The 27,027-nt window shown below is 50.9% G+C and overlaps 1 protein-coding gene across 8 annotated transcripts in view; it reads right to left on the reverse strand.

Annotated features, from left to right (window-relative positions):
* Nucleotides 1–4,733: 4,733 nt before the first annotated feature.
* Nucleotides 4,734–27,027, reverse strand: part of PPP2R5C (protein phosphatase 2 regulatory subunit B'gamma) — a 119,164-nt gene continuing 96,870 nt past the window's right edge. For 2 of the 8 annotated variants that reach the window (XM_028099678.2, XM_028099697.2), the window contains 7 exons: nt 26,169–26,222; nt 21,165–21,335; nt 20,025–20,152; nt 18,238–18,339; nt 16,721–16,793; nt 12,776–12,892; nt 4,734–7,412 (listed from right to left, as the gene is read on the reverse strand). In XM_028099678.2, coding sequence (XP_027955479.1) covers nt 7,281–7,412; nt 12,776–12,892; nt 16,721–16,793; nt 18,238–18,339; nt 20,025–20,152; nt 21,165–21,335; nt 26,169–26,222 — 777 coding nt within the window. In that variant the 3' untranslated portion in view covers nt 4,734–7,280. The other 6 variants (XM_028099681.2, XM_028099721.2, XM_028099679.2 and 3 more) reach the window with 5 other exon arrangements.

Below are 27,027 nucleotides of genomic sequence, written 5' to 3' on the forward strand. Positions count from 1 at the left end.
GTGAGAACGTGGAGGCACTTTGTCGTGCTCAGCACTGGTGTGCAGACTGGTGGTGGGGACCCGAGACTGGTCCACAGAGATCTGAAACCGGTCCCAGCGTCACTTAGCTGGAGACCGGGTCTCAGCTCGGTGCCATGTCGGCCCCAGGAGCTGGGAGATGCGGGTTCTGTCCGGGCTCTGCTCTACGCTGCCTGAGCCTCTGGGGCCCTGGGGCCCCTCACCGATGACGTGCTTACTGGGACCTGAAGTCGTGCCAATCTCCAGGCCGGAGAAAACGCTAGTAGAGAGGATGTCAGTGACTGTTAGTTGACTGCATTTTAGTTGGGGGCGGCGGGGGGGGGCCCATGGTGTTCATTATGCTGTGAACGAACGAATGAATGAATGAATGGGGTTTCTTTTGCTTGGGGTTCCTGCCTTCTGCAGACCTTGCCTGGGCTCTGACTTTGCTAGGTACTCGGAGCCAGAGGAGCAACGAACGTGCCTGAAACCGAGGTATGCTTCACGGGAAGCATACCGTATTTATTTGACTTTGATGTTGAATACGAGTCACCTCCGAGCCACTTCAAGGTGCGGAGTGGTTTTCCCCCAGAGCCGCTGAGAGCGGCCCTTATATTTCCGGGTCTGTTCTTTTTCTACCAGGGGGTTGGCAGCCCTGTCTCCGAATCCTCTCCCTTCTCCCACGGGTTAACTGGTCCGTCCTCTGGCTGTCCGCCCGTGGCTGCGCCGTGGGGAGAGCGGAGTCCGAGGCCCCAGGGGGCCGGCCGGCTCCTGGCTGCGCCCTGTCCCCACTTCTAGCTGCCTGTTTGCCGAGGACCGCCGTGCGGCCAAGGGCTCCTGGCAGGCCGCCCCGAAGCCCTGGGAAGGTCCTGCCAGATGAGGATCTTTGTCTCGCTGGGGCCCTGTCGGGATCCGGGGTGCGGTTGTGGGCTGCAAGGTGGCAGCCCAGCGTTTGGAATCCCATGTAAGTGTGACTGGCCCCCCTGAAGCCCCGGACAGCCGGGCGCAGGCACGCGGAGCTGCTAGCAGGACGAGCGGCCTCCGGGCCTAGCCTCTCCTGCCGGCCCTGCCCGACGCGGCTTTTCCTCTTGCTGACTTGAACCTGCGTCCTTGGTGGTCATAAAGGGTGACCAAGAGTACAGCAGTTTTGCTTCCTTCTGGGCCCTTCTGGAGAGTTACTGCACCCGTGGTGGTCGCAGGGATGTCCCCCGTGGGAGAGCAGCCCTTCGGCCGTCACTCTCTGCACCACCAGGCCCCCCGCAGCCTCTGCCTTTCATGCTGGTTGACCCAGACCCCGCTCGCTCGCGTGCTTGGGCTTCACTCCCGTGTCACTCCACGTGGCAGGCTTTTTATTCTGGTCTTTTTGAAACTCGCGAGGACACAGTTCTGGAAGAAGCAACCTCTGGCTCTCCTAGCAAAACCTTTCACCACAGACTCATCTGGATCTTGACGACATCGAACACAAGAAAACAATTCATCGAATGGTAGGACTTTAATTAGAGACGTTATTTACTTTTCAGCTCAAGCGCAGCCCGTGAATGTGGCCTTGGGGGGTCAGCCGGATTTTGCGGGCTCAGCGGCGCCTAACGTCCTGGCTTGCGAGAGGCCCCAGCCTCAGGATCCATTCTTGCTCAGGAGGTGACCCTGCCCTGGTCTCCAAGCCTCGGGCAGCACGCTTACTCTGGGCCAACTTCATGATCCAGGAGCCCATTTTCAGTGCGGTCTAAACACACTCTCCTTAAGTGTGTGGGGAACGGGATCCCCGATGCCCTCTGTTCCTCTGCCTTGTGTTGGCAGTGGCACGTGGGGCTCGAAGGAAAGGGGCAGTCCCTGGCCACGAGGTGCCCTTAAATCTACACGATGCATTCTGGAGACAGCGATGAAGGCGCTGATGAGCTGACCGCACCTGAGTGAGGTGGACAGGGAACCTTAGGCCGACCCCTCAGTGCTACGCTGTAGTGCCTGGGTCCACCCAGCGCCTCCGGGAATCCAAACCCCGACTCTGTGCGTGGTGCCGGCGTGAGCAGGCCAGCGGGTGTGTGTGCGCGTGTGGGAGAGAGACAGGCAGAGACCGAGCACCTCTCTTAGATGCTGCACAGAAGCGATTTCCTGAACGTGCCCGACTCCGGGGGTTGCTTGAAGCTCCATGGGCTTCCCGCGGCTGAGAGGCCCACTCCTCCACCGCCCGCTCTTCCTCCCCCGGCACATCGGAGTGTTCACCCAAGTGTCTCTCACCGGCTGTTCTTCCTACAGGAACCGAGGAGGCTTTCTTTGGGGTCACTAAGCGAGGAGGTGGAGGTTAACTAAACTTACTGCGCTCATTTCACAAGACCGTACGTGAGTCATTACACGGTGCCCCTGGGACTGACACAGAGCTGCGTGCCAGTTGCATCTCAGTAAAACTGGAAAAAAAAAGATGGGTCAGAAAACTCTTGTGATTGACTAGTCATCAGTTATGCATCATCCTATAAAAGGAACCACAGAGCTGCGATCAGCTCCAGCTTAAATTTACTGAGCTGTTTCTAAATGCCCCACAGGAGTAAACCAGGCCACATTTTCCCTGAACCGGGTGTGACCAGAAGAGAGATGAATTAGAGGGCGTCTGGGTGGCTCAGGTGGTTAAGTGTCTGCCTTTAGCTCAGGTCATGACCTTGGGGTCCTGAGATCGAGCCCCAGGTCAGGTTCCCTGCTTAGCGGGGAGCCTGCTTCTCTCTCTCTCTCTTTCCCTCTGCCCCTCCCCCCTGCTCATGAGCTCTCTCTCTCAAATAAAAATCTTAAAAAAAAGATGAATTTAGAGATTCTTTCCTCCACTACCGCAAAGTGGTGTGGAATCTACGTAATGCTTTTGTGAAGAGCACAGAGACACGAGACTGCAGGCCAGAGTGGGGAAACGCTCAGCCCTGAGCCGTCTGGGGGCACCGCTCTGCCTCTACCCCTCCCATTTCCTTCTCTAAAAAAGTTAATCTTAGTGGATTTCAAATTTTTGGATCGTGGAATCTACTTCCCTCACACCCCCGAAATGAAATTTTATGTAAAACCACGTATATTAAACAAAGAGGAGCTGAGGTTCTGATACATTTGCGGGTTCACACAGTAACATGATGAAGGTACGGAGGGCAGAAGCTAACGAGCTGGTGGTCTCCAGGGGGCTGAAAGCTGGTAGAACGTGCCTGAGTTGGCGTAAACTATCACAAACCTTAAGCTTATGTAAGAACGGTGGCTTCTAAGTGCGTGTGAAGGCCGCGGGACTGGATGGTCGCCGGGTTCCTCCAGCTCTAGAAGTGAAGTGCACGGTCAGAAGCGCTCCCGTGTGTGCAGCACCCCCCCCACCCCTGTGCCCCCGGCCCCGCAGGACCCAGGTGTTCCTCCGGTGTGACGTCGTGGTGAGGGGAGGGACTCTGGGGCCACACTGCCTGGGCTGAAACCTGGCGCCACTCAGTACTTATGTGCCCTTGGGCAAGTGACTTGACCTCTGCGTGCCCCTGTCCTCCCGTCAACGAGGGTAAGAGCGGCAGACGCTTCGGCGGGTCGTGAGCCTCCCGCAGCCCCTGGCCTGCGGCGCTGGTTCTCACGGAAGGCGACACACAGCGGGTTCCGCCTGCCAGCCTGAACTGGGAGCAGCGCGAAGCTGGGCTCTGGGCTCGTGGCGTGCGTCCATCCCGAGTTCTCTCCGGGGTTCCCGAGCCACGGATGCGACCGGACACGGCAGCTTCCCCGATTCCAAGACGGGAGGCAAGGGACGGCTGGTCCGAGGACCCGGCCAGTTCCTAGCTGCCCCACATTTAGGGTGTCCTCTGACCAGCGCACCTGCCCCTGCGTGAACGGGGGTGCGTGCGGCTCTGCAAACTTCCCCACGGAGTTACCACGGGCGCGGCCTCCGCCACAAGCCCCAGCTCCAGAGCGATGTCTCCTGCACTCTTGTCCAGAAGGGCGTCACGAGGCCATCGGACAGAGGGGAACGGAGGTGCACAGGTGACCCCCCGCCTGCTGGAATGTTGATCCAGCGCGGCCAAGGAGATGGGTGGTTTGTGGAAATGACTCGAGGAGGAGATGCCTTGATTCTCGGCCTACTCTGCGGACTTTTCACTCACAGCATCAGGCTGAGGTTCCCCATGAAGAAGCGGGGAGGGGTCAGCTGAGACCCCGGATTCAGATTCCCACTGATTCTACTCTGTTGGCAAGACATTAATTGCTTTTCAAGAATCATTTCAAGCATCACGATTCGGGCTCAGATAATTCCATTTCTATAATTGTGCTCTGACTCACATTTGCCTCCTCAAAGACGAGAGGGGGTGGAGAAAGGCACCTCTACTTTTCTCCCCGAGGGAGGTGAACCACGAGCTCACGGAACAAGCTGGGGAAGCTGGGCGGAGGCCTCCGCTCCCCACCTCCCGGCCGTGTCCCTGGCGTGGCTGCCCTCGCCCGAAGGGAAGCCTGCTAACCACCAGGCCCAGCTGGCCTGACACCATGGCTAAATTTAGTTTCATGATGAGCAGTAAAATTCACATGTTCTTTATTTAGTCCATATAATACACCATTTTTAGAGTTTTTTTTTTAAAATTGGATAAAAGAGCATATTAAATGGCACGTGTATGAAGTTTTCTCTTCATAAACAATGTCAGAACAAAAAGTTTTGAGAATTACAAAATGTTAAAAAATATGTAGGTACTTAACATTTCACTAAAGCGTAAAGTTACAGATATCTTCTAAAGAAAAATAATTGTGCCACTTACCTATTTTTGCTGTTTCTATGAACTTTTTTTATTCTGTACATAGGACATTTTGTACAAAATATGAAGTCTACATTTTTATTACTTATTACCATAAAACAAAGATACAATGTATGTACAATATTAAAAGGAAGCCATACTAAAGCCACACTAAAAAGACACTCGGAATAGTGACATTTCTGATGTACAGATACATTTTGGAAAGAGTGAAGATGCAGAACGCAGAACTTTATGAAGAAAAACAGTCACCGGTTTATTTTCAATGTAGTACTTTTGAAATCAGTTTGGTACAGAATAAACAGTGTATCTATATAATAATATATAAGTTGAACAATTAGCACAGGGAATCTGAGTACTAACTAGGAAAACTTTAATAGGCCAAAATATTAAATAATAGTCTTGTCAAAGAAAATTAGTCTCTCTCAAAACTCCCCCCCCCCTTTTTGGTGAATGTTTGTCTTCAATAAAGAGCGGAAATAAAACCTAGACAAGAAGGTGTTCTTACAGGTTGAGCTTTATACAATCACCCAAATCATGGATATTTTGCTTTTTACCTAGGGCAGAAGAGAGTCTTCCCAGAACCCTCTCTCACACACATACTGAACATCCAAAATCAAGGATATTTGAGAATCTATCAGCTAAAGACGGAAGTTCAAACAATGGTATATCAAAATACATAAGACGCTGCTTTATACAATAAAAAGCACCCTTTTTCCCTCAAAAGGAGAAGGCATCTAAACTTTTTTTAAATTATAAATTTCATAATGGTAAAATGGATAGATAACTTGTCAAGTTTCTCAGGAAGTGTTTCTTCTTGCAAAGTGGCCTTTCCCACTTTTAGCTGGGGCAAGCTTTTCAGTTAGTACTTGGCTCCTAACCCAGAACCCCTCCCCCCCTTCCATGATCTTCCTCTAGGGACAGAAGGAAATCAACATCACGGGTGGGCTAAGTGACACCGGGGGCAGCAGGTACCACGGCCACGCAGGGAACCAGGTCTGCTTCCCAGTGTTTCCGTGGACACCCAAGACCTCGATTAAAATACAGATCCTAAAAGAAGCCACGTTTTATCTTTTTATGCATCAAGACGTTTAACATGAACTGAATAAAATCTTATGCCAGAGACAAAAGAAACCAGAGTCACTTGTTTAGAAGAGCAGGACGCATCTCAAACGGCTCTCAAGCGGGGTAAAGAAGTCAAAACACGGGCCACCCTGAGAGAAATACGGAGCAGACCAAGCACTAAGTGTAAAGGTGTTTCTCCTCGTGCTATTCCATTCCTAACAAAAAGCTCAACACATGCAAGGAAGTCCGTGAAATCTAATAGCAGCATTTGAAGACCGAGGGGAACTTAGACGCTGTATTTTCCTCATGAGGTGTTTGTAATGTGTGCTCTGTTGACCTGGACGCGGTTCCCGGTAAGCCCTCGCGCCACTGCCGCCCGCTGAGGCCTGGGGACCATGTCCCGGCAGTGAGGGGACGTCAGGGTGGCGCCCCGCACGCACCGTGGCATTTTTGTTACTTTACGCCCAGAGGCAGCTGCAGCTCGCGTCCGGCCAAGATGTGGCCTGACTCAAGATGATCTCGTTCTAACCTTCTATAAAATGTAGAAAATGGATTCTCAGAGATGATAACTTTATTAGTTCAAGAGCCTTGTGAAAGGGCAACAATGTTTAGAGAAAATAAAAGTCTGCAAACAAACAAAACATGGGACACATCATTTGAAAATTCCAATTGCGGCCAAGGTAGACAGACAGAGCTCTGTTTTAAAATAAGTTTCTCCTATGAGCTTAACTCCTGGGGTCGCTGGTGCTGGACCCCCGGCTTAGAAATATGGCTTTAACTATACACAGAAGAAGTGACACATCATAGATGTCACTAATCAAAGGAAAGAGATACCATCAGCAAACACAGCGGCTGAGGATTGTCATGTCACTTTTCCCAGTAAGTTATGTTAGAACGGGGACAGCAAAGAACCATCTCAATGAGATAAAAAGAAAGGAAAAAGAGAAAGAGAGGAGGGGGGGCGGAGAGAGAGAGAGAGAGAGAGAGAGAGAGAGAGGGAAGCTACTGGCATAACAATCACGGAGAAACAATGGAAAAGGTTTGTAAAGTCTTCAAAAATATGTAATAAACTTTTTTGAAAGTGTTCCTTTGATTTGAAGAACATTGATAGTATCATAGAACCACTTATTTTTAAATGATCACGAATTCCGGTTGGGCAGGACATGAAGATGATGACCAGGGTGCTCTCCTTAGCTCTGATTTTGGGAAGTAGTCTTACGGGGGCTGTGCCGGGGCTGAGCCCACCGGCTGGGGACGTGGCCAGTGGCCCTCGGCTCTGCCAACCCATCTGAGAGGCCACCATTGTTTGAACTCCTAATCTCGCGCTGAGGCAGACGTGCATTATTGCCTACGGGACGGGGTTGAAGAAAGCTCTGACTCTGAGTGTAACTGATTTGTATGGCACAAAAAGGATGTATTTTCTACAGAATCCAGGAAAGAACAGGCATCCCCAGCCCGACGCGGTCCTCCGAGGTGGGGTCGGGGAGGGGGCTAGCGCCCGTCCTGGGAGACCAGCTCATCAGCTCGGCAGTGAGCCTCCAAGGCGTTCTTGGTGTGGAGGTCCTGAGGCAGCTCGGACTTGCGGCGCACGACAGGCCGGTCCTTCTTCAGATCTTTCTGTGCCTGGAATTAAAAAGGCAGCGGCGTTGGCTACAAACGAAGCCACCGGAGCAGTGAGCTCACGTCTGCATGCTAAGTCAAAGGGCAGCCGTGAGCTGGGTGCCCAGCATCCACATTCTAAGGCTGCCCGAGGAACTCGGCGGCGCGCGCAGGGGCAAGTGCCCCCACATGGTCTCGGTCATTGGCAATGATCTAATGGCTAGTGTGAAGGGCTGTGTGTGCCACACTGCATGCAGTTCGGGCTCCTGAAAAGTGTAGTTCTGTACCGAGTACTCGGTACCTCTATTTTTGCAGTACCTCTAAATTCGCCCATTTTAGGAAATGTCGCCAATAGCAGAACCCCACTGCATAAGATGTTACCAAAGGCATCTTTATGGCTATAGACATTACAGAAGCCTTTCAGAAAGTGGAAACTTCCTCTGGAGGCAAATAAAAAGAATGAATGAAAACCACATTGAAACTGGATTTAAAGTCAAGAAAAGGTCTGAAACTTCTAGTGAATTTGAAAAAAGGTCTTTAAGGTTAAGAGACATTAAATGGGTCACTCTGCGGGAACAAACCCGCTAGAACTTAGAAAACCTGTACTTAATGATTTACATAAAATTTCCTAATATTAAGAATAAGAAAGAAAAGACTCCCTTTTCTACACTATTCTCTTCCTGAAGTTTAGGACCAGTGTGGTTTTACTTAAAATTTTTTCAAAATTTTTCAAAAAATGAAGGATGAGGATTTAGAGAATTGTGTCTGCAAAGAAAGCAGGGTGCGGGGGTGCTCATATGGGGAGTTTATACCAAAGGCACCCATTTCCATAAATAACAGTTAAATGAGTCACTCAGTTTTGAGGTAGGGTCACTGCATTAATACCAGGATCTCTGAAACAAAACAAGCCACTGATATCACCTAAACACAACATATACACCAGAAGACTGCCAATTCGTTATAAACTTTAGCCAGAACCAAACCTTTCTGCTTGGCGTCTCCATTAAAAAGGCGGCAGACTTTAAAGAGAACATAATGACTTTTGTGGTGGTGAACAAATGTCTTATCAGAGAAAATTCGTTTTAAGTCAATCATCTGACAACAAAAAGGACAAAACCACAGCCACCTCTCATAGTTTCTGGATATCTAACCTCAGCATAAAGTATACGTTTCCTGGCTTTTAAAAATGATTCCAGAGCCCGCAGAAGTCAGGCGTGAAAAGTTCACATTTTTGCAGAGCTAGTATTTCTTAGGGTTCTTGGCAAATTTATCTGTGGAAACGGCAGTAACATCAAGGTTTAGAAAGAGCCTTGTGTGACGTTTTAGGAGTATTTCTAGAAATGTGATATGAATCTTAACATTCATTTATGGGAAAGGTGGGAGTTTGGCTTTTTCCCCCTGAAAATTAGTGGAAGGCGGCTTTGGAAGAACCACCCCCGTCGGGGGGACTGTGAAGGACACGGCGCTGAGGCGTGTTTGCTTTTGGCCCACAGGGAACTCAAGGGGGAAAATTCTACCCTGAAAACAAAGCAAAGCGAAGCCAAACAAAACCAAGACTTTTACAGACTCGGAATATTTCATCCTTGCTGAAACAGGCATTCCAAAGAGAAGAAGCATTTTAGCACAAAAAGGCCACAGTCGAAACCGTGGACCTGGAACCAGGGAGAGAACACACATGACCCCGGGAGCTTCTGGAAGGACAGAGAGCGTGCCGGACATGTCTGGGCCTTCCTGCGTAGGCATCTTAGATCGGTGTGTAAAGCAGGGCGTGAGTTTCACAAACCACAAGAGGAGAAAGATCAGCAACAGAGCAGGTGGGGAAAGATGGGAGGGCGTGCAGACGGTCACCCCGAATGGACAGCCTGGGTGGAGGGGGCGTGCGGGCAACGGCAGACACGCGAGCAGGGGGAGCGTGAGGCACGGCCTCTGTCTGCCGCGTGTCGGTGGATCTAAGAGGCTTAAGCTTACGCGGTAAGTGGGAGCAGAACACGAGGGCTTGGGCAAACATAACTGTGCGCGTTTTCACTAAGCAGCTGAGGACACAGCTAACCAGAATGTCTAGAGGGACCAGATTTGTCTTTACCATCACCAGCTGGAATGGCAGGGAGGAAAGGGAAAATACTTCATGTACACGGCATTAATTTGTCAAGTCTTGTCCTAAGCATACGAGCCTTAAACACACTCTACGTATGGAGTAAGGAGTACCTTCACTTCACACCTCTCCGTCTCTCTACACCTTCCTTATCTGCATGGTTGACACTGCTTTTCTCCCGACCGACTGTTAAAAATGAGAATCGTAAACATTTTAAACGTCTCTGGTATAAATGTCATTCACATGAAATTTACTACTTTTCTTTAGATGGTCTACGTAGGGTTAGACACGTTTCTCCCCCACCCCCAAAAAAAGGCAAATTATGGTTCTGACAGGTCAATACATAATTTCTCCACAGAATTCCAACCAACTGCATCCCACTTCCCTCCTCCAGTGCACACCGTCGCCATTTACCTCTCACGTGCCTCCCGTCCTGGCCAACATTCGAGTCACTTTAAAGAAATGTGTGGAATTATTTCAGAAAAATAAAATTAGGCAAAGATAAAATTAAAAGGAAACCGAAAACATTCAGACTTCTAATTTTTAGCTGTAACTTATGCAATTTGGTCTCCAAATTGTGCACATAAAGCTCTCCTGCATCTAGGTATTTTTCTCTTTGCTTTAACAAGTGTTTTTGAAAATTTCAGGAATACAGGACCCCAACATTTTTCAAATTCAGGAGAGTCTATTATATCAAATATTATACTGAAAAGACTGCACTATAAATATCTTCACCTAGTTGGGTTGAAATGGGGGGGGTGTACAATTGATCCATAGAAATCTATAACAAGTCCTAAAATTGGGTAGTATTAGTCTAGTTTTATTCTTTTTCGAAGTTGTTTGGCTATTCTGGGTCCTTTGTGCTGCCCTATGAATTTTAGAATCCGTATGTCATTAAAAAAAAAAAGTATGCTGGGATTCTGAGATTGCATTAACTTGGGAAGAATTGGTATTTTAACGCCAGGTCTGCGTGATCATAGAGATCTAAGAGGTAAGAGTGGGGGCATAATTATGCAGAAAAGTTAGTTACCCCTTTTGCGAGAGTCATGCAAACAAACGGGCTACAGGAGTTCTGCAGGAAATGCCCTGTCTGCCTCCCGTTACTCAGAACCAAGTGAGTGGATGAGTAGAGACTGACCGCTTCACGTTATAGCGAAGGACATACGCCCTGCGCTAAGGGCAGCGGATAGATAAACCAGGGGGGCGTTTTCTAGGGACCGGCTATCACCTAAATCCTCGGGCCGACTTTCAGAGGCAGTTTTCCGCTCAAGATGAGAATGCTATTTTGGTTTGCCTTCTTGATCAAATATCTGAGTCCTCGCAGAGTCACCCTAAATCATAAACAGGACAATAATTTGTGTGTTCATTCCATTTTGGACTTGGGTTACTCTTTTCCTAGTGTTCATTATGACCTGCACTGGATCCAAGAATGGGCCAAACCCCCCCCCCAAAACTCCAAACCCCAAATATTTAATGCGTATGAACTGGCTTGTAAACCATCAGTTTCCTATCCATCGCTGAAGGGTCTACGTGACTTAAAAGCTGATGTGGTCCCAGGTTCCCGGGCAGGCCTTCTGGTACGAGGGGTGCTGATTTGATATCCTGTGTGTCTGTACGGCCTGGGCGAGCTCTCACGGCTTTAGTGCGCTTGAAGCCGTAAAAATCACAAAATGGCAACTTAAAAAATGACCTCAAATTCCTGTCCCAGTTAAAAAAAAAAATGAAGTAGGGAAATTAAAGCCACTTCCCCCTGCCCCCCGGCCAGGACAGGGAAAAATAGAAGGATTTTTGGGTTTTTTATTAAATCTGTTCACTGCTAACAATTATGGAATTCAAGTGAACTAAGTAAAAATAAGTTACTGACATTCACTAGGAGCATGACACAGTCACACAGTCTCTTCACTGTATTTTTGGTATTTTCAAGTTTTGATCTTACGCTAAGGCTGGGAGCTGGCCGGGCAAGAAGGGGCACGCACGTGGTCAGCGCAGCTGCCCTCTTCGGGCAGCTCTGTGAAAAAGGAGTCTGGACCAGTGCTGTCCAATCGAAAAATAACATGTTCCAAGCATGGGACTCCAAATGCCCTGGTAGCCACATTAAAAGAGTAAAAAGCAATAGGTGAAATTAATTTTAATAGCGTTTTTAAATTTAACCCAATATATCCAAAATGCTAACATTTCAGCATACAATCGATAGTAAAAAGTTACGAATGAGATAGTTTTGCATTCGCTTCTTCCCGTCGAGCCCAGGGATTCCCGTGCTGTAGACGGTTAGCACAGCACAGCTCAGTGAGGATGGCCACACTGAGTGCTCAGCAGCCCTGTGGGGCTTGGGGCCGCAGTGGGGCCAGTGCAGTCTGGGTGGTGGAGGCCCCGAGCCCGTCTGATCAGGTGGGGAGTGAAATTTACTTGAATTAAAACCTCTGCTTAAGCGAGTTCCAAATGACAAGAGCATTGGTAAACCACCTGCATCCAGCACACAGCAGAGTCTAGCCACTGACCTTTCGCACTTCAGCATCTCGGCGCTGGGTGTTGTTAGCTCTCAAGCAGGCCGCAGGGGCTTAAGGTGTCAAGTCAGGAAGGCCCCTGGCCGCCCCCCCCGCCCCAATCCGGTCAAGCCTGCACCAGTTTGCATGGACTGAAGAGTGGCAGGCACGCTCGCAGAAACACAGCCTGCGAAAGGCTCCTCAGCGCACAGGCAGGACATCTCCCTCTTTAAAGCCTAAATTGTATATATTCCCAATTTAGTAATGAGAGTCTGTCTCTGGATCAGCGGGGATCTGAAAATGTACCTCCACCACCGTGGGGACAAACCACCTGAGCACAGGTATTAACCCGACAAAGGCCCCAGCCTTCGGGGGTCCCCAGCTCCTGACCCTTCCTGCAAGCCAGTGTGGTTCTGCTGTCAGGGGGAAGACCGGGGCCCGGGGACTGCTGTGGGCGGTGGGCAGGGGACTCTCTGTGCCAGAGCACGAGTGGGAGACGCCACTTTCCACTCTTCGAAGTGTTTGGTTTTTTTGGTCAGGTTAATAACATTCAAGGGACGGTCAGGAGCTGAGATTGTTACTGTTAATATAAATGAAGAAAATACTTAAATCTCAGATTTAAAATGATTTCTAGTAGTTTACTCACTGAAATGCGTGGACAAAGTACCTCCCGTGAGCTTACCCAAACTTAGTTTTTAGCTTGAGCTTGCACAGAAGGCACTGATGTAGATCACATCACCTCCTAAAATTCTACGCGTTTCTTATGCAAATCTACCACGGGCGCGTCCCGGCTTAGCTCTGTGCACTTTTACCTGGCGAGCCTCTTCGTTCCGGGCCTTTCTCAGCGTCTGCACATCTTCAAGTAGAGGCCCATCCGTCTCCACTGCAACTGGAATGGCCACGGCGCTCACCTGACTATGCACTGCGTACTGCAATGCAAAGTGCGGAATCACTCTCTGTTGGTGCTCAGGTTCTGAGCTGCAAGGGTCTCTCAACCTGGCCAGGGGCACGTTTTCCCACTGGCGCCCTCCCCAGGGCCCTCTCCTGAATGAAGCCCGTTGGGTGGCAATTAAACCAGCCTATACCTGCAGCGCCTCTCAGAAACCAGAACACTTCTACTCTTCTAGGCCCTTCGAGGCCCAGTGGCACCAGGTGGGAGCGTGACGCAGGCTCCAGCATCCCCTCCAAGGCCTCCCTGGTCCCTGGGGCCCGAGGGACGGTGCGGCGGCACCCCGCCTGGCAGCCTTGGCACCTGAGTCCACGTGCTCACCTGGAGTGCTTCACACTCACAGCCTCCCCTCGCCTCCCAGGCTGCGCACAGCTGCCGACCTCACTCCTTCGCCCCTCGCTCTAACTCGCTGAAACCCTGTTATCAATCCCACCCCTTCGTCCACACCCTTGGCATCTCGGCCCTCTAGCCAAACGCTGCGACCTGGTTCGGTCCAACAGCTCGGTTGCCAGCTACAAGCCCGTGGCCGTGGAGCCTCGGCCCGGCCGGCTCCTTCCTTCCCATGCCACTGGGCGCCCAGGTGCCTCAGGGCCCTCTGCCCACCACTCTGACCAACGCCACCACCGCCACACACCCCGAGAGCCCCTTCCAGGACACCAAACGTATCGCTGCCAGAAGGAACTTTCTGGGATGCAGGCCTGACTGGGCCACTTGGCCCTTCAGGACACTGACACCTGCACCCGTTCTTGGGGTTGAAAACCCACACTCGTCCTCTCTCCAGCTGCGTCCCAGGTACGGACCCCACCCAGCCCCTCCTCCATGGCTAACAGTCCACCTGTGCTCAACAACTCCGTCTCCTTCCTCGAGGACCTTCCCCAGATTCAGACTGGGGAGCTCAGACTTCCCCTCCAAGTCTCGTGCGGGGGACACCTCGACGGCGGCCATCGCACAGCGTGGCTTTCTGCGTCCCGGGTGTGCTATAATCTCACCGTCTGAAATGAATTCTCTTTGCCTCCGTCTAGCTCCGCTCATGGATCCCTAAGCTCCTTGGAGCTGTGTCCTGTTCTCATCTTTGTATCTCGGGGAAGTTCCATGATTCGGGACACCCAGCTGGTGCCCATCCGCCAAGTGGAGCGGCTGCCTGCTCCGCCCTGCGCCCCCAGGGGCTCACAGATGCTCAAGTGACCGCACGACTCATCAGGCCCATGCCAAGAGCAGCGTGGGGCTCACAGCTGTCCCCGGGACTCAGGCCAAAGGGAAGAGCGAACAAGAATGCTACAAAACGGTCCGGTGGGGTGTGAGCCGCACCACAGGCAGCGGCGGGAGCGGATTCTTGCTAGGGATAAAACCCTCTGCCGAGGCTGGAGTCCACAGCAGGGTAAAGGCACACACATGTCACCCAGAGGAGCCCACCTCTCAAAGGAAAGCGGCCAGCTGGGCCCTGTGTCCCGGGCCTCCCCCGAGCCCAAGGTTCACAGAAGGGCCTGTCTTCATGTCCCACAATTCCGACCCAAGTCAGGGAGAAGTAAGCAGCGAAATGCTCCCTGGCCTCTTTGGTGGACTAGGAAAACACATTTATGTTAGAAATCCTCAATATTCCATGACTTAAACAAATTAAACCCTGCGTGACCTTAAAAAATGCCAATGGAGCCGCCACAACCGTTACGACAAACACTACTGAAAATTCTGGAGGCGCCGCCGACTCCCCAAGCCCAGCGCAACAGATGGCACACGCCCAAGGCTGAGCAGGGGCCTCGGGGAGACTTCCAGATACAGGTCAGGGGGCAGATCTGAGACGGAGAGCCACGCTCGAAAGACCCCACTGTTTTCATGATGGAGACAAGAAACAGGCTGTACTGTCCACACAATTATTTACTTTCTGGTGTCGTTGTTATAAATGGCAAGCAGTGACTGGAATTTAGAAAAGATTCCCTCTCTCTCAGGTGAAAACCAAGTCCCGAGTCCTTGCTTTTCAGCTCTGAGACATTATTAGCCCATGAAGTATTTTCCTTTGGGAGACACTGCACCGGGGACCACGCATGCAGACAGGACTCACGGGGGTTGACTCACACACGGTTCAACAGGGAGGCGGTCAGCCCAGCGCCCAGTGAGTGCAGGCAGAGCCCGGGTGTGTTTGCTGTCGCCCGCCTGGGACACCACAGAGAGCAGCCCAGAGGAGTAAAAACGTTGTGTAGGAAAACTCAGGAGAAGCTCAGAAAAAGGGAAATGAGAACAGTGTCTATTTCAGAAGGGACACCTGTTACCGCACAGCAGTGAAACCAGGCCACGCTTGTTACACAACCAACCAGCTCTTTCCCGTCTGTAACAGGAAAGCTTTGTGCGGGTTTTCATGAGACGGTTTCTATATTCTTGGCAAAACAGATACAAGCAGGCTCTCTGAGTTGTGTGTATTTCCCGTGATTTTGCGTGCACGTGGGGCAGGGTCTCCGCCAGCCTCTCCCGCGGCCGTCAGGCAGGGCCCCTCTGCCCCCACCTGCCCCAGATTTCTGCTGTTCCTGTGTCTTAAAAACAAATGTCAGTATTTTCACCTCACATTCTGTTCATTAAAGCAGGTCCTGGGAGTTGTCTACCTGCACAGAGCACTCACGGGGTCACGGTCACCTTACAACGGCGTTTCTGTGAAGAGCACAGAACAGACGCTGTAAGGGGGACGCTGCCGGGTTGTTCCACGTGGGGACCGAGACCTCACTTAGGAGAGTCATTCCATTTTCCGAAGGTTTAAGTTTCCTGAATGTGGTTTTATCCAGGGGAATGCAATCAATACATTACACAGATCAAACACATGCGTCTAAATCTTGTGTTCATGTGTCACTTTTTAGGAAATGTCAGACTGAAAAACCAGCATAATACACTTAGTGAACGATTTATGCACGCCTCTCACCCAAGAAAACAGACTGCTTGTAATCCAGTTCATCTGAACGAACCCTTTAGGATTTTAAGGGTAGCTCTGTGGTTCTCATAAAGTACTGTCTTGTCTTTTCTGGGAGGCTGAGGACAGCCTGGGGACAGTGCCTGTGGCGAAGACACACCCCAGGGATTCTCAGGCCCCGAACCAGGAGGAGCACCTGCCCGGACAGCGCTCCGGTCCATCTGGACCAGCGGACAGAACACCAAAGACCACCCAGCTCAGAACCCTTGGATGCCGGTTGCCCCGGGAGCCGGCCCCATGGTGGGCGCTATGCAGGATGCCGCTTCACCTGCAGGTGGCTGTGGGAGACACGGCACGTGCGCCTGCATGCCCGAGCACACTGGAGCCTTCTAGCGAAGACGGGAGAAAGGCTCAGTGGCCAACATGACAGAAGTCGGGCAATTTTTTAACAATTGAAGGCTCAGCCTACAGGACCCTGGTTTTAGGAAAAAGGATACCCAACTTCGTACTTCATCTATTTCAAATCTCACTGTTTTTCTTTTCGAATGATTTTGATAATTAAAAAGAAAGGAACGTATCGTTTGAGCGACAGCGTCTGTGACATTTGCGGGGAGAAAGCAAACTGCAATCTTGGCCCCCAAATAGAGGCTGTACCCTGGTTTTCTTTTTACCACAGTCTATTGATAAGATTTAGATCTTATTGAAAAAGCGGAGGGGAAAAAAAGGTCAATTCTGTGGTAAAAACTTTGCGGGGCAAAAATCAGTTGTACAAAAGTCGAGAAGTACTTTTATTGCAGACATTTCCATATACAAGGTAGTGAGACCGCCCCCCGCCCATCCCGTGAGGAAGCCACATTTCTAGCTCATAAAAACATTCAAGTAACACCCTGGACGTTTTCATGTTACTCTTTTTAGTACCTGGGGGTTTGCTTTGGCTAGATTTTCTATTTTAACCCACGCTTCTTCTCGTTCTTTCATTTTTAGCTTCTCTCTGAAAAATAGTAAAATGTCATAGGTATTAGAGACATGGATCACACACAAGGGAAGGAGAGAGGCAAAACTGACATGGCCAGCAACAGTCACCTACTCTCCCCTGTCACTTCTGGTCTTACTCCGCAAGCTTCACAGTGGCGAGCACAACAGGATGTGACACGGAAAACGAAATAAGAAAAACAAGCCAGACTTAAAGGAAAAGATTTAACAAATACGCTACAATAAGAACATGCCGAAGACTGCAGGTTCCTAGGAGCACTTATACGAGTTATCTCAGGTCTGCATCCTTCCTGCTTTAGCTGCTTCTTCGGAGAACCTGGGTAACTCTGAAGACAAGCTTATGGAGCCGTGAAAAGTGAGACCATTCCATGGCATATGGGAACTGAGATTAAGGGCTGACATCCCAACAAGGACGGCTTTAAAAAGGAAGTCTTCAGACCTGGTTCTCATCAGATCCCACTGCTAGTGAGTCAGGCGACCTTCTGTAAATCCCTTCACCGGGACCCAACTTTTTTTTTTTTTTAAATCCGGAGAATGTGCCGCATGATCTTTAAGATCCTTTTCAGAAAGCTAAGCTATTCACCACGTGAAAGGCGGAAGGCACAGGTGAACCTGGTGCTCAGCTCTGAGGGAGCCCGGGCCTGAGATCGGGAGCCCAGGAGGCTCCACACGCATGTGACCCTGGGCCCCTTCCCTGCCTTGCAGCCCACACCTCGAACACGGTGTGTCTCCCTCACGTGTACGTCTGTCTTTCCTTTCCACACCACCCGTGAGGGCAGGGATTTTTGTTATATTCACTGCTGTGCGGTCAGAACCTACAACAGGGCCTGACGTACGGGTCAATGCATACGTGCTGTTTAAAGTGTGCACAGGACAGCCGGTTATGTATGTCCCATAATTCGAATTACCCTCGTTCAAAGTTTATCTCTCTTAGCCAGCTTCAAGTGACAAGCAAACAAGTAAATCTGCCCAGAGCCCAGACTTGACTGTGACACCTTCCTTGAGCGTGAGAGCAGGGCCCTGATTTTGTGAAGGACACTGGCTAGGCTCCTGGGAAGGCCCGCGTTAAATGGGCTAAAACTATGTTGAGGTGAAGATGCTTGCCCCTTCACGTAAACCTCATGGGACAGAATTCAAATTCCTGCCTTATAAACCTGAGAAGTTCCTGTACCTTCAAACTCTCGGTGTTCCTCGGGGAAGTTAAATTCTTGACTGCACACCGTTCTGCAGAAGTGATTAAACTAGTAGCTTAATGGAGAGAACAGCGATGTTCTCTGAAAACAAGTTAATGTCACAAACATTTTCATTTGTTTTTCGAGTATGACAGAACTGATTTTGCTTTAAAGTGAAGAATGTTTTAGGACACACCCATGCAAGAGGTTTATTCAGGACTGAGGATGACAAAATCCTTGGAAGAGTAGCTTTTGAGAGGAGCAACTTACTTCAGTTTCTCTGCTTTAAACTGCTGGGTGCAGTCGTCAAACAGTTTCTGGTTCATCTCCATGAAGAGCTTCAGCGCGTTGTAGATCAAGCCGTGTATTGTCCTGTAAGTAGACCTTGGTGTTCAGGTTCTGAACCCTCCATCTTTCTGTCCACCCCCCTGCCCTCCTCAGCCACAGCCCCTGCCCCCTAGCCCTCCAGCTACTGTGGCGGCCCTACGTCTCACACCCCTGGGCTTTCCAACCAAAGCCTGGTACTCTGGATGCATCCGCGTCCACGCAGCCTGCGAGGCGCACCTGACTGGCCCTTGCTTTCTGTCCTGGCTGACAGCAGCCAAAAGCCACCTTCCGTGGAAATGGAATAAAAAACGTTGACACTTGAAAAAATAGAATTCAGACAAACAGCAATGTGTAGGGGACAATAATGGAAACATTTTACTTCCTATAAACGTCAGTTTCCTTTTCATCTTTTTAATTAAGGGCGGGAAAGTTTTTAATAATGCCAAAACAGAGCCTTGGAAGGCAGAAAATAAAATCACCACGGAATGACTTAATGAAACCCCGCTTCCTGGCTCTGACATCCATGAGCGGGGAGGCACAGCTGCTCCAGGGCCCAGCGGAGCCTGAAGAGGATGCCAGTCCCACCTGCCATCAGGCGACAGCCACACGGGACCCCCAGTGAGACAGGCGGCAGGACCGCACCGCAGAGCCCGGGCAGCCCACGGCCTTGCCAGCAGCCGCAGAAAAACTCCACTCTCACCCCGAAACTGCTCTCATGGCTGCCAGGACTACTGCTGTTTTTGCTGACGTAGATTCACAGCGACTTCTTAACTCACTTCATGACAGAACCCAACTCGTATTTGGAAACACTTGGAGTAACACTTCTCTCTGCAACAGGGAGCAGTCACGGCTGTTCTTGCCCCGTACTGTATGACACACGGGACGGTGGCTGAGCTCTGAGGCCTTTGTTACCACCTGCTGCGCATAATAAAAAATGAATGTGCCCAAGAAAAGGCTGCTGACAGTCGATACACTGATGAGGTCTGCTGGGCGGTGCCAGGAGCGCCCCAGTGACCCCCACAGCCGCGTGCTGATGGCGAACACTCGCCAGATGCCTGTCAGGGGCCAGGGACTTTCTGTACCTTGACTGCACCTGCATTCACCTTCTCAACAAGGTGAAGGTCACTGCAGAGTGCTTCTGTATGTTAATGTTCATTTTCTTGGTTGAGGGTGCAGGGCCCCCGAGAACGGGGTGGCCACCATGCTCCTGCAGGGACTGAGCTCCGCGAGCTCTGCAGCGACCTTCAGCCCGTCTGGAGGGGATCTGAGATGAGGCCTGGAAGGCACTGCTGCTGCTGCGGCCAGGCAGAGTGGGCGCCAACCAACGTACCTCCGCGTTGGCTTGAAATGGGGGTGAGGAGGCAAATAAAAGGCCACAGATACAACCCACACTTCCTCCTAATTGTAAGCCCACGAAGAAGTCAACATTTCCTTTTTAAACTGATATTCTGGACTTGGATTTCAATCCTAATTAAGTTTCACTGAGATACAGGAAATTTCAAATGCCCCAGTGGACAGCCAGGTCTTTCTTTTTTTTTTTTTAAATTTTTTAAAAATTTTATTTGACAGAGAGAGCACAAGCAGGGGGAGCAGCAGAGGGAGAGGGAGAAGCAGGCTTCCCGCCGAGCAGGGAGCCTGGTGCGGGGCTCGATCCCAGAACCCTGGGATCATGACCTGAGCCGAAGGCAGACACTTAACCGACTGAGCCACCCAGGAGCCCCCTTTCTTACTTGTTCCAGTGGGTCTTGGAGTTGCGGTACAAGGAAGGAAACATGATGGGTAGGATCTTTGCTGCATTGTCGCTGATCAGGCTCATGATGTACTCATTGTTCCAGTAATACAGTGCTCGCTCCGCCACCTGGAAGAGAGAGGGCACAATCTTGTGACCGTGATGACAAATACTCAGCAGGACCCTCTCCACGACTGCCTGTGGAGGTGATGAATTATACTGGGTCAGCCAATCAGCTCCATAGATCCAGCACACTCGAAACCGTCATCCCGAAGAGCCCTCGACAAAAGGGCAGATGCTTTCTTGCCCATCATGAACACACTCCTCATTTCCCCACTCATTCAAGAAATATTTAGGTGCGCCCTGGGCTCCATGCAGAGGACACAGGCCAAACATGCTCTTTCCGCCCACCCCCTCCATCGTGGGTCCAGGAGGTGCCGAGGTGTCAAGAGTGGACGAGGTGAGGCAGAACTCCTGCCTTCGTGGAGCTTATGTTTTAGCGGGGGAGACAAATGATAGGAGAATTAATTCCCCAGAAGTGAAAGTCCATGTGGCAGACAGCAGCACGGAAGGGGGCCAAGAGAGGGGTCACCTTGCTCGGGGTGAGCTCACGGTACACGCCAGCACGTCCAAGGGAGGCAGACGGGCTGAACCAAGGTCCTGGGGACGACCCCTGAACGAGGCTGAATGAGAAGCCCAGGAGAGGAGCGTGGCATGTGACTGAGGCCCCCCTCACACAGGATTTGGGTGGGGGGGATAAAAGTTGGAATGTGTATGTATCAGGAACAAGTGCTTGTGGATGGGGAGTTTCAGGGCTGAGCAGTTTGTCTACAAGTGTCCGTCACTCAGTTGCGGAAAGCGAGGTTTTATGCATTTGGGGCACACCGAACAAAAATACAAAGAAGGCTTTACAGGGGAGCCAGTTCTAATTACTCTTAGTGAGAAACAGGTGTTCAGTGATGCGCTCGAGATGCTCAACTGTTTCACAGAATTAGCATCTTAGCATCTTATTTTGAAGTACGACTAAACTGGCCATCTCCTTTCAAACCACACGACAAGCGCAGTGTGACAGCGACGCACTGAAGCTGGTCACCTCCGACGGGGACTCCAAACGAGGCCATTCTCTCTCTGCCCTCCGTACCTGGAAGTGTGGGCTGGACACACATTTGGCCAGCTGCCGGAAGAGCGGCTCCATGATCTTCACAAATTCCGACGGTTCAATCACGTCTAAGATCTCTTCTAATTCATTTAAGAACATGACTTCTTTTGGACTGTGAGTCTTTGGCCAGTATTTGAGAAGCGCCATCACCACCTGCCAGAGAAAAAACACACAGCGTGACGCCCGTCTGTGTTTCATTGACGTGTCCCCCAAGCAAAGCAACAGAATCAGGGTGCTTCCTTCCTTGTAGAAAGAAGAGACACGCCGTAAATCAGCATGTGGGCTTTTTAGAATCAGAGAAACGGATCTAATTTTATATACTTAAGAATCACCACTTTAACGTGACCCACTCCCTCTGATTAACCACCACTGCAGTCAGTCCCTTTAGAAAAAAAAGAAGATAAAAAATAAGCAGTTAGGAGGGTTGAGAGAGAAAAAGAATAATGGAGAAACATGGGGCGTATGAATTCGTATTCGTTTCTGTGCAGGAGCGGTCTGCTCTGAGGCTGCAAGTCGCATATATGCACAATCTGTTTCTATCTCAAACTAACGGTTGTTCATACATATTTCTACACAAAAGTGCATACTGTGTGCGTACACGTGGTGTTTTCGATTGTGCTAAAATAAATCAGAAGAGGGAGACATGAAATAAGCTGATGTTGTTGGCTCACGCCGAGCGGGGCTGCAGAGGGACCTGGGGTCGGGCCCTGCTGCCTTCTGTGCACATGACCTGTGACCCTGGGCTGGTAACTGCCTCGGAGGCTGGGAGGACCTTGCCTCTGAGGGGTGCTGGCCCGTGGGACCCCGCCACAGAGCATCTGTGCCACCCGCGCCCGCGAGGCATGTTCGGCCGGTCGGCGGCGCCTTCCTCCTTCCTGGCGACTGGACGCTACCTTCCTTGCCCAAGTCAGACAGGTAGAAAGAGCTTCTGCGGGGCAACCTTTCTTTATCTCACCCCTATAGTTTCCAAATTTCCTACCACAACCACACCAGGAAAGATCGTTCCCAGAGTATCAGATTCAGCTCGGTGAGGGTTAGTAACCTTTCTAGAGTTTAGCTGACTTCATTCTAAAAGAGTACAAGGACCCACAACATCTGCATGCAAGCCCACGTGCACGCCTGCACACGCACGGCCGAGGCCCATCGCGGCCATTTCAGGAACCACTGTCCCAGCCCCTAGCCATCACGGCAAGCGCCAGCTTTTCTGGGCTGGCGGGGGGCCTCCACAGCCCTGCAGACAGCGCCCGACCGCCCGGCAGGCCAGGTGACATCCCGACTGTGGTTAAAAACACCGCAGGTTTTTGAACAACATCTGTTCCGAACAAACAACTCTGCTCAATGCTTTCGGCCTTCAGGCTCCGGGATGATCTTTCATGATATTACGCTTTATAAAACTCCAACATTTATAAAAAAGACAGTGCTCCTAGTTTTGGAGTCTGACGTAAAACTTTACAACATGATTATCTCTAAAAGGATTTCCCTAAAAAATCTAGCATTTAATGATTTTTGTCCTACTTTTCGATCAAAACCACTGAACAGACATTTAGTGAGCACCTACTATACTCCCCAGTGTGGGGATGCAGCAGACGCCAATCACTTCACAAACGCACTCTTCCTTGCCATTTTGGCAAATGGTACTTTATTAGGAAAAATACATTAGCATGTGAGATACAAAACACAACTGGTTTAGCTATTCAATGTCTCTGGAAGAGGTTTTATTTCTGGAATCGGAGCCCCACGCCGGACCAAGGTATCACACTATTTGGAGCGAGCTATGGTCAATACCATGGGCTCAGAGTGCGGCAGCATTTTGCAAAACAGGGGGCTGCCTGGTAAAGCTAATCTAGGCAAAAGTGGCTGTGTGCTGCTGGGCACGGGTCACACGCTGAGCTCTCCTCCACACGAGAGCTGCCGCTCTCTGGACAGGGCTGGGGAGGACAGGCGAGCCCCTCCCCGACACACCAGGGAAAAAGAGGGTTCCCACCGGGCCCTGTAGTAAAAGTCGATTATCCTAAAGAAACAGGCAAGTGACAACTTGATTTTACTTCCCATCCGCAATCTGATGAGCTCCTATTCTTCGTACAACAGTAGCGTTACGTGTTCAAGAAAGTTTCTGAGCACTGTACACAGTTTACAAGTAAAAATATTAATTGCAGACCTTGAACAGGAGGGACGCAGGTCTTTTGAACGGATCGTACTTTAAACATTCCTGACCTTGGCCACACTGACTTCAGGAGAGCCTTGGGTCCAGGACCCGGAGACCCCCGCAGGTGCCGTGTTCTTCTCAGTGCTGCCGAGTGGACGCACGCCTTCACAAGCCTTTACCCCATTCATCTTATTGTCGACAAGCTTTCAGTGCTGAAATATTACGGGAATTTCAAAGAAAGGAGTTCACCGAGGTGAGGGTCTGCACGTTTTTGAAGTGCAGAAAACAAAATCTGCTCCCTGTGGTCCAGAGAGTACTAGTATGTTGTCTGTGCTGCAGGAGATTAGGGAACAAAGCGGATCTGGGTGGCAATTCTGGGGCCTGGGTGTGTGGGGGCCTGAAGCTTCTCTGTGCCAACTCCGAGCTTCTGATCTACGACGGAGGGACCCAGCGGAAGCCAGTGGCCGCCCCTCTCCTTCCGTCATACAACCGCAGCCAAGGGCTCCCGCTCCCGCCAACCACTGTCAGCTTTCACGTCCGTCTCAGGGGAAGGAGAGAACAGAGGTGCGCTGGGGCAGGATTAGGAAGGACTCGGGCTGTGGCAGACCTGGCTGGGGACCGGGGCACTACGGCGGGGGCCTGGCCCGTGGTGAACGCGGTGCAACGATTCGTGGATTCTTTAGCCCCTGGAGAGTGTGAGAAATACACACAGAGAAAAGTCATAAAAGAAGAGTGCATGCTTTTTCTCTCATGTTTTTCTTTCCCTTCTTATTTTTGAGGTAGAAAAGGCAAGGTGTGTGTCAGAATTTGTTCCCATACTATGTCTTTGGTAACGGTCACCAGCCGTTAGTGGGGAGCCGCCCCTCAACACAGAGGGACTGAGGACGTGGCACCTCTGGAGAAGAGGCTTGATCCCTGGGGCCACCTCACGTGTCCTTCCCCCCAGAGACACGTCTTCGGTTTAGTCAAGGGGGATAAAAATAACCCTACCCTGATCGGGAGTCAACACTCGGGGTTTGATACTAAAGTCTGGTAAGTTTGGCGTCTTTCCCTGGGGGCTTCCAGAATCTCAGACGGAGCTGAGGCAGAGGCGTGCAGGGGCCCCGGGGACGTGCTGGAGGGCTTTCCCTGAGTTGGTGGGTGACTATGCGCGGGGCTCAGAAGCTCTGAAGAAGGCAGAGATCAGGAGCCGGTGTAGCCAAGAAACAGAGCACTGAGGATTTCCCACGTATTTCCACTGTAACACTCATGACCTCACGGGACTGCCGTGGAGGAGGCCACGGGGACAGAGAAGATGCCGCAACGATGACATTTGCCTTTTCTACTCCAACAGTCACTGAACAGAATACTCAAACACTGCAACTGGCACTCAGTACTTCTTACTTTGCTACCGAACAGTAAAAAACAACCCACTTGATAAAGAATGGGCAGTGGATTTGAAGACGTTTGTCCACAGACAGGTGGCCAACAGGTGTTTGAAGAGATGCCCAACATCTTCAGCTGTGAGGGAAATGCAAACCAAAAAGCCACCGAAACACGCCACTGCACACTCACGAGATGGCTGGGGTAAAAAAAAAAAAGGGACAACACCGAGTGTCGGCGAGGCTGCAGAGAGAGCGGACAACAGTGGGGCAGCTCCCCCCAAAGCTAAACACAGGATCACCGGCTGACCCAGCATTTTCGCCCCAAGCTGAACAATCAATGGGACCGAGGGCGGGGACTTGCGCAGAGCGCTGCACACCCACGTTCACAGCGACCCCAGCGTCCACCGACAGAGGAGCGGAGGAACAAAACACAAGGGGCTCTATCCAGCCACACCGGGGATGGAGTTCTGACATGGGCACGGCGTGTCGGAGCCCTGACGACAACTGCCACGATCCCACCCACGTGAGGCGCCCGGATGAGGCCAACTCGTGGAGACAGAAAGCAGGTGAGAGGTCATGGGGAACCGGTGGGGGGGGGAGGGGAAGCGGGAGTCGGTGTTTTGGGGGGCAGAGCTTCTGCTGGGGCGACAACAAAGTTCTGGGGACAGTGGCAGCCAGCTGCACTGGGATGTAATTAATGCCACTCGCTTGTACAGTGAAAACGGCAAATTCTATGCTGCATGTACTGTAGCACAATTAAAAAAATCAATGACGTAATATACCAAAAAGCCACTGAATTGTACATTTTAAATGGGTGAAGTGTATGGTATGTGAATTATATCTCAATAAAGCTATTTAAAAAAGTGTGTTCAAACGCTTAAACCGCCCCTGACAGGCTCATCTTGGGTAGTCCAGGCTATGGCAGTCCTTCATTTGTGGTCAAGATAACCGGCCAAGAAATCTGGAAATCTACACGCTCAAGGGCGGCCACCTGGCGCTGGTGATGCAGTGATCACGGAGCAGCTACCCCCGAACCTGGAAGGAACGTCGCAGCTCACAGAACCTCTCCAGCCCAAGCATTTCGAGAACTCACTACAACCGGTAGGACCGAAGGCAGCTGTGCATCCTTAAACCAAGATGGGGAAGTGCTCAACGGCGCACAATCCAGCGGCCTTGCCCACGCCAGCACCTCATGTTCAGAGGACTAAGGTCCAGCTCAGATTAGACGGCAATCTAAGCACATGAAATCATCCTCACCGCAGTAAAGGAACTCGTAACAAAGTCACCACACTCTGAAAACACACAACACGGCAGGGAAATCAGCGTGTTTAGCAGTGTGACTTCCGGGGAAAAAGTGGTCCGAGCAGCTACCTGGCCAGCAGAGCCATGGTGACACTGACATTTGGGGATGCCCCCACGCCACATCACGGGCGCGCCGGCACCCGGACCAAGGCCCCAGCCAGAGAGCATACTTACTGGCTCAGTGAGGGTGCTGTCCTTTTCTAAAAACTGGACTACACAGTACGCCAGCTGCAAAGTACAGGAGGGGACGTATTAGTGTCTTGCTTCAACACAGCAACGCTGCCCCCACCCCCTTGGTGTGGCCCCCCGGGGCGGGCAGGGGCTCCCCTGCACGGGCCTGCCGGCTCTCGGGGCGGGGGGCGGGTAACTCTCAGGGACAGGGTGCGGCAGAGAGCCAAAAAAAAAAAAAAAAATCAGGAAACAGTCTTTCGGACTAACATCGACAAGTCAGCCCAGGTTTGATGGGGATTCTTCTCACGCTCTTTTTGGAGACTGTAATCAACAAGGACTCTAACAGCTCAAAAAAACCAAATTAAAATCTGGTTCCACCTTAAAACACTGAACTATTAATCTCTTCTGTAGAACGATCAACAGGGTAACAATCTGGCTGGAGGTAAAGCAACAGCAGGAGGAAGAAAAAACAAACAAACAAAAAAACCTCGAAGTAAAATACTTCCCAGGAAGCCAAAGTGCTTAGAATCATGTAAAGAATACACTTCCTGGGATTGATCCCGCACCACCACTCCTGATAGGAGGACCTGCAGGACGGGGGTGACTTCCTCTGAGAAGTTCCCTTGACGCCTGTCACCCACTCCCTTCTCTGTGCTTAGAATGAATTCTGAAATTCTCCATTCCTGAGATGTTTCTGATTTTCTTAAAAGGGAATCTCTTGACCCATGTGTCCTTTCAGTCATCACCAGAACCAATACTGGCAATGCGACGTAACAAAGAGCGCACTCCCAGGTAACAGGCTGGATTTCTGTGTCTCGGGCGCAGCAACGTTCACGCAGGGACCCCGTGCCGGTGTGCACCC

This window comes from Eumetopias jubatus, unplaced genomic scaffold (genome assembly GCF_037043125.1).
Source record: "Eumetopias jubatus isolate StellerSeaLion01/CBP00866 unplaced genomic scaffold, mEumJub1_p1.0 scaffold_7, whole genome shotgun sequence".
Classification (NCBI taxonomy): Eukaryota; Metazoa; Chordata; class Mammalia; order Carnivora; family Otariidae; genus Eumetopias; species Eumetopias jubatus.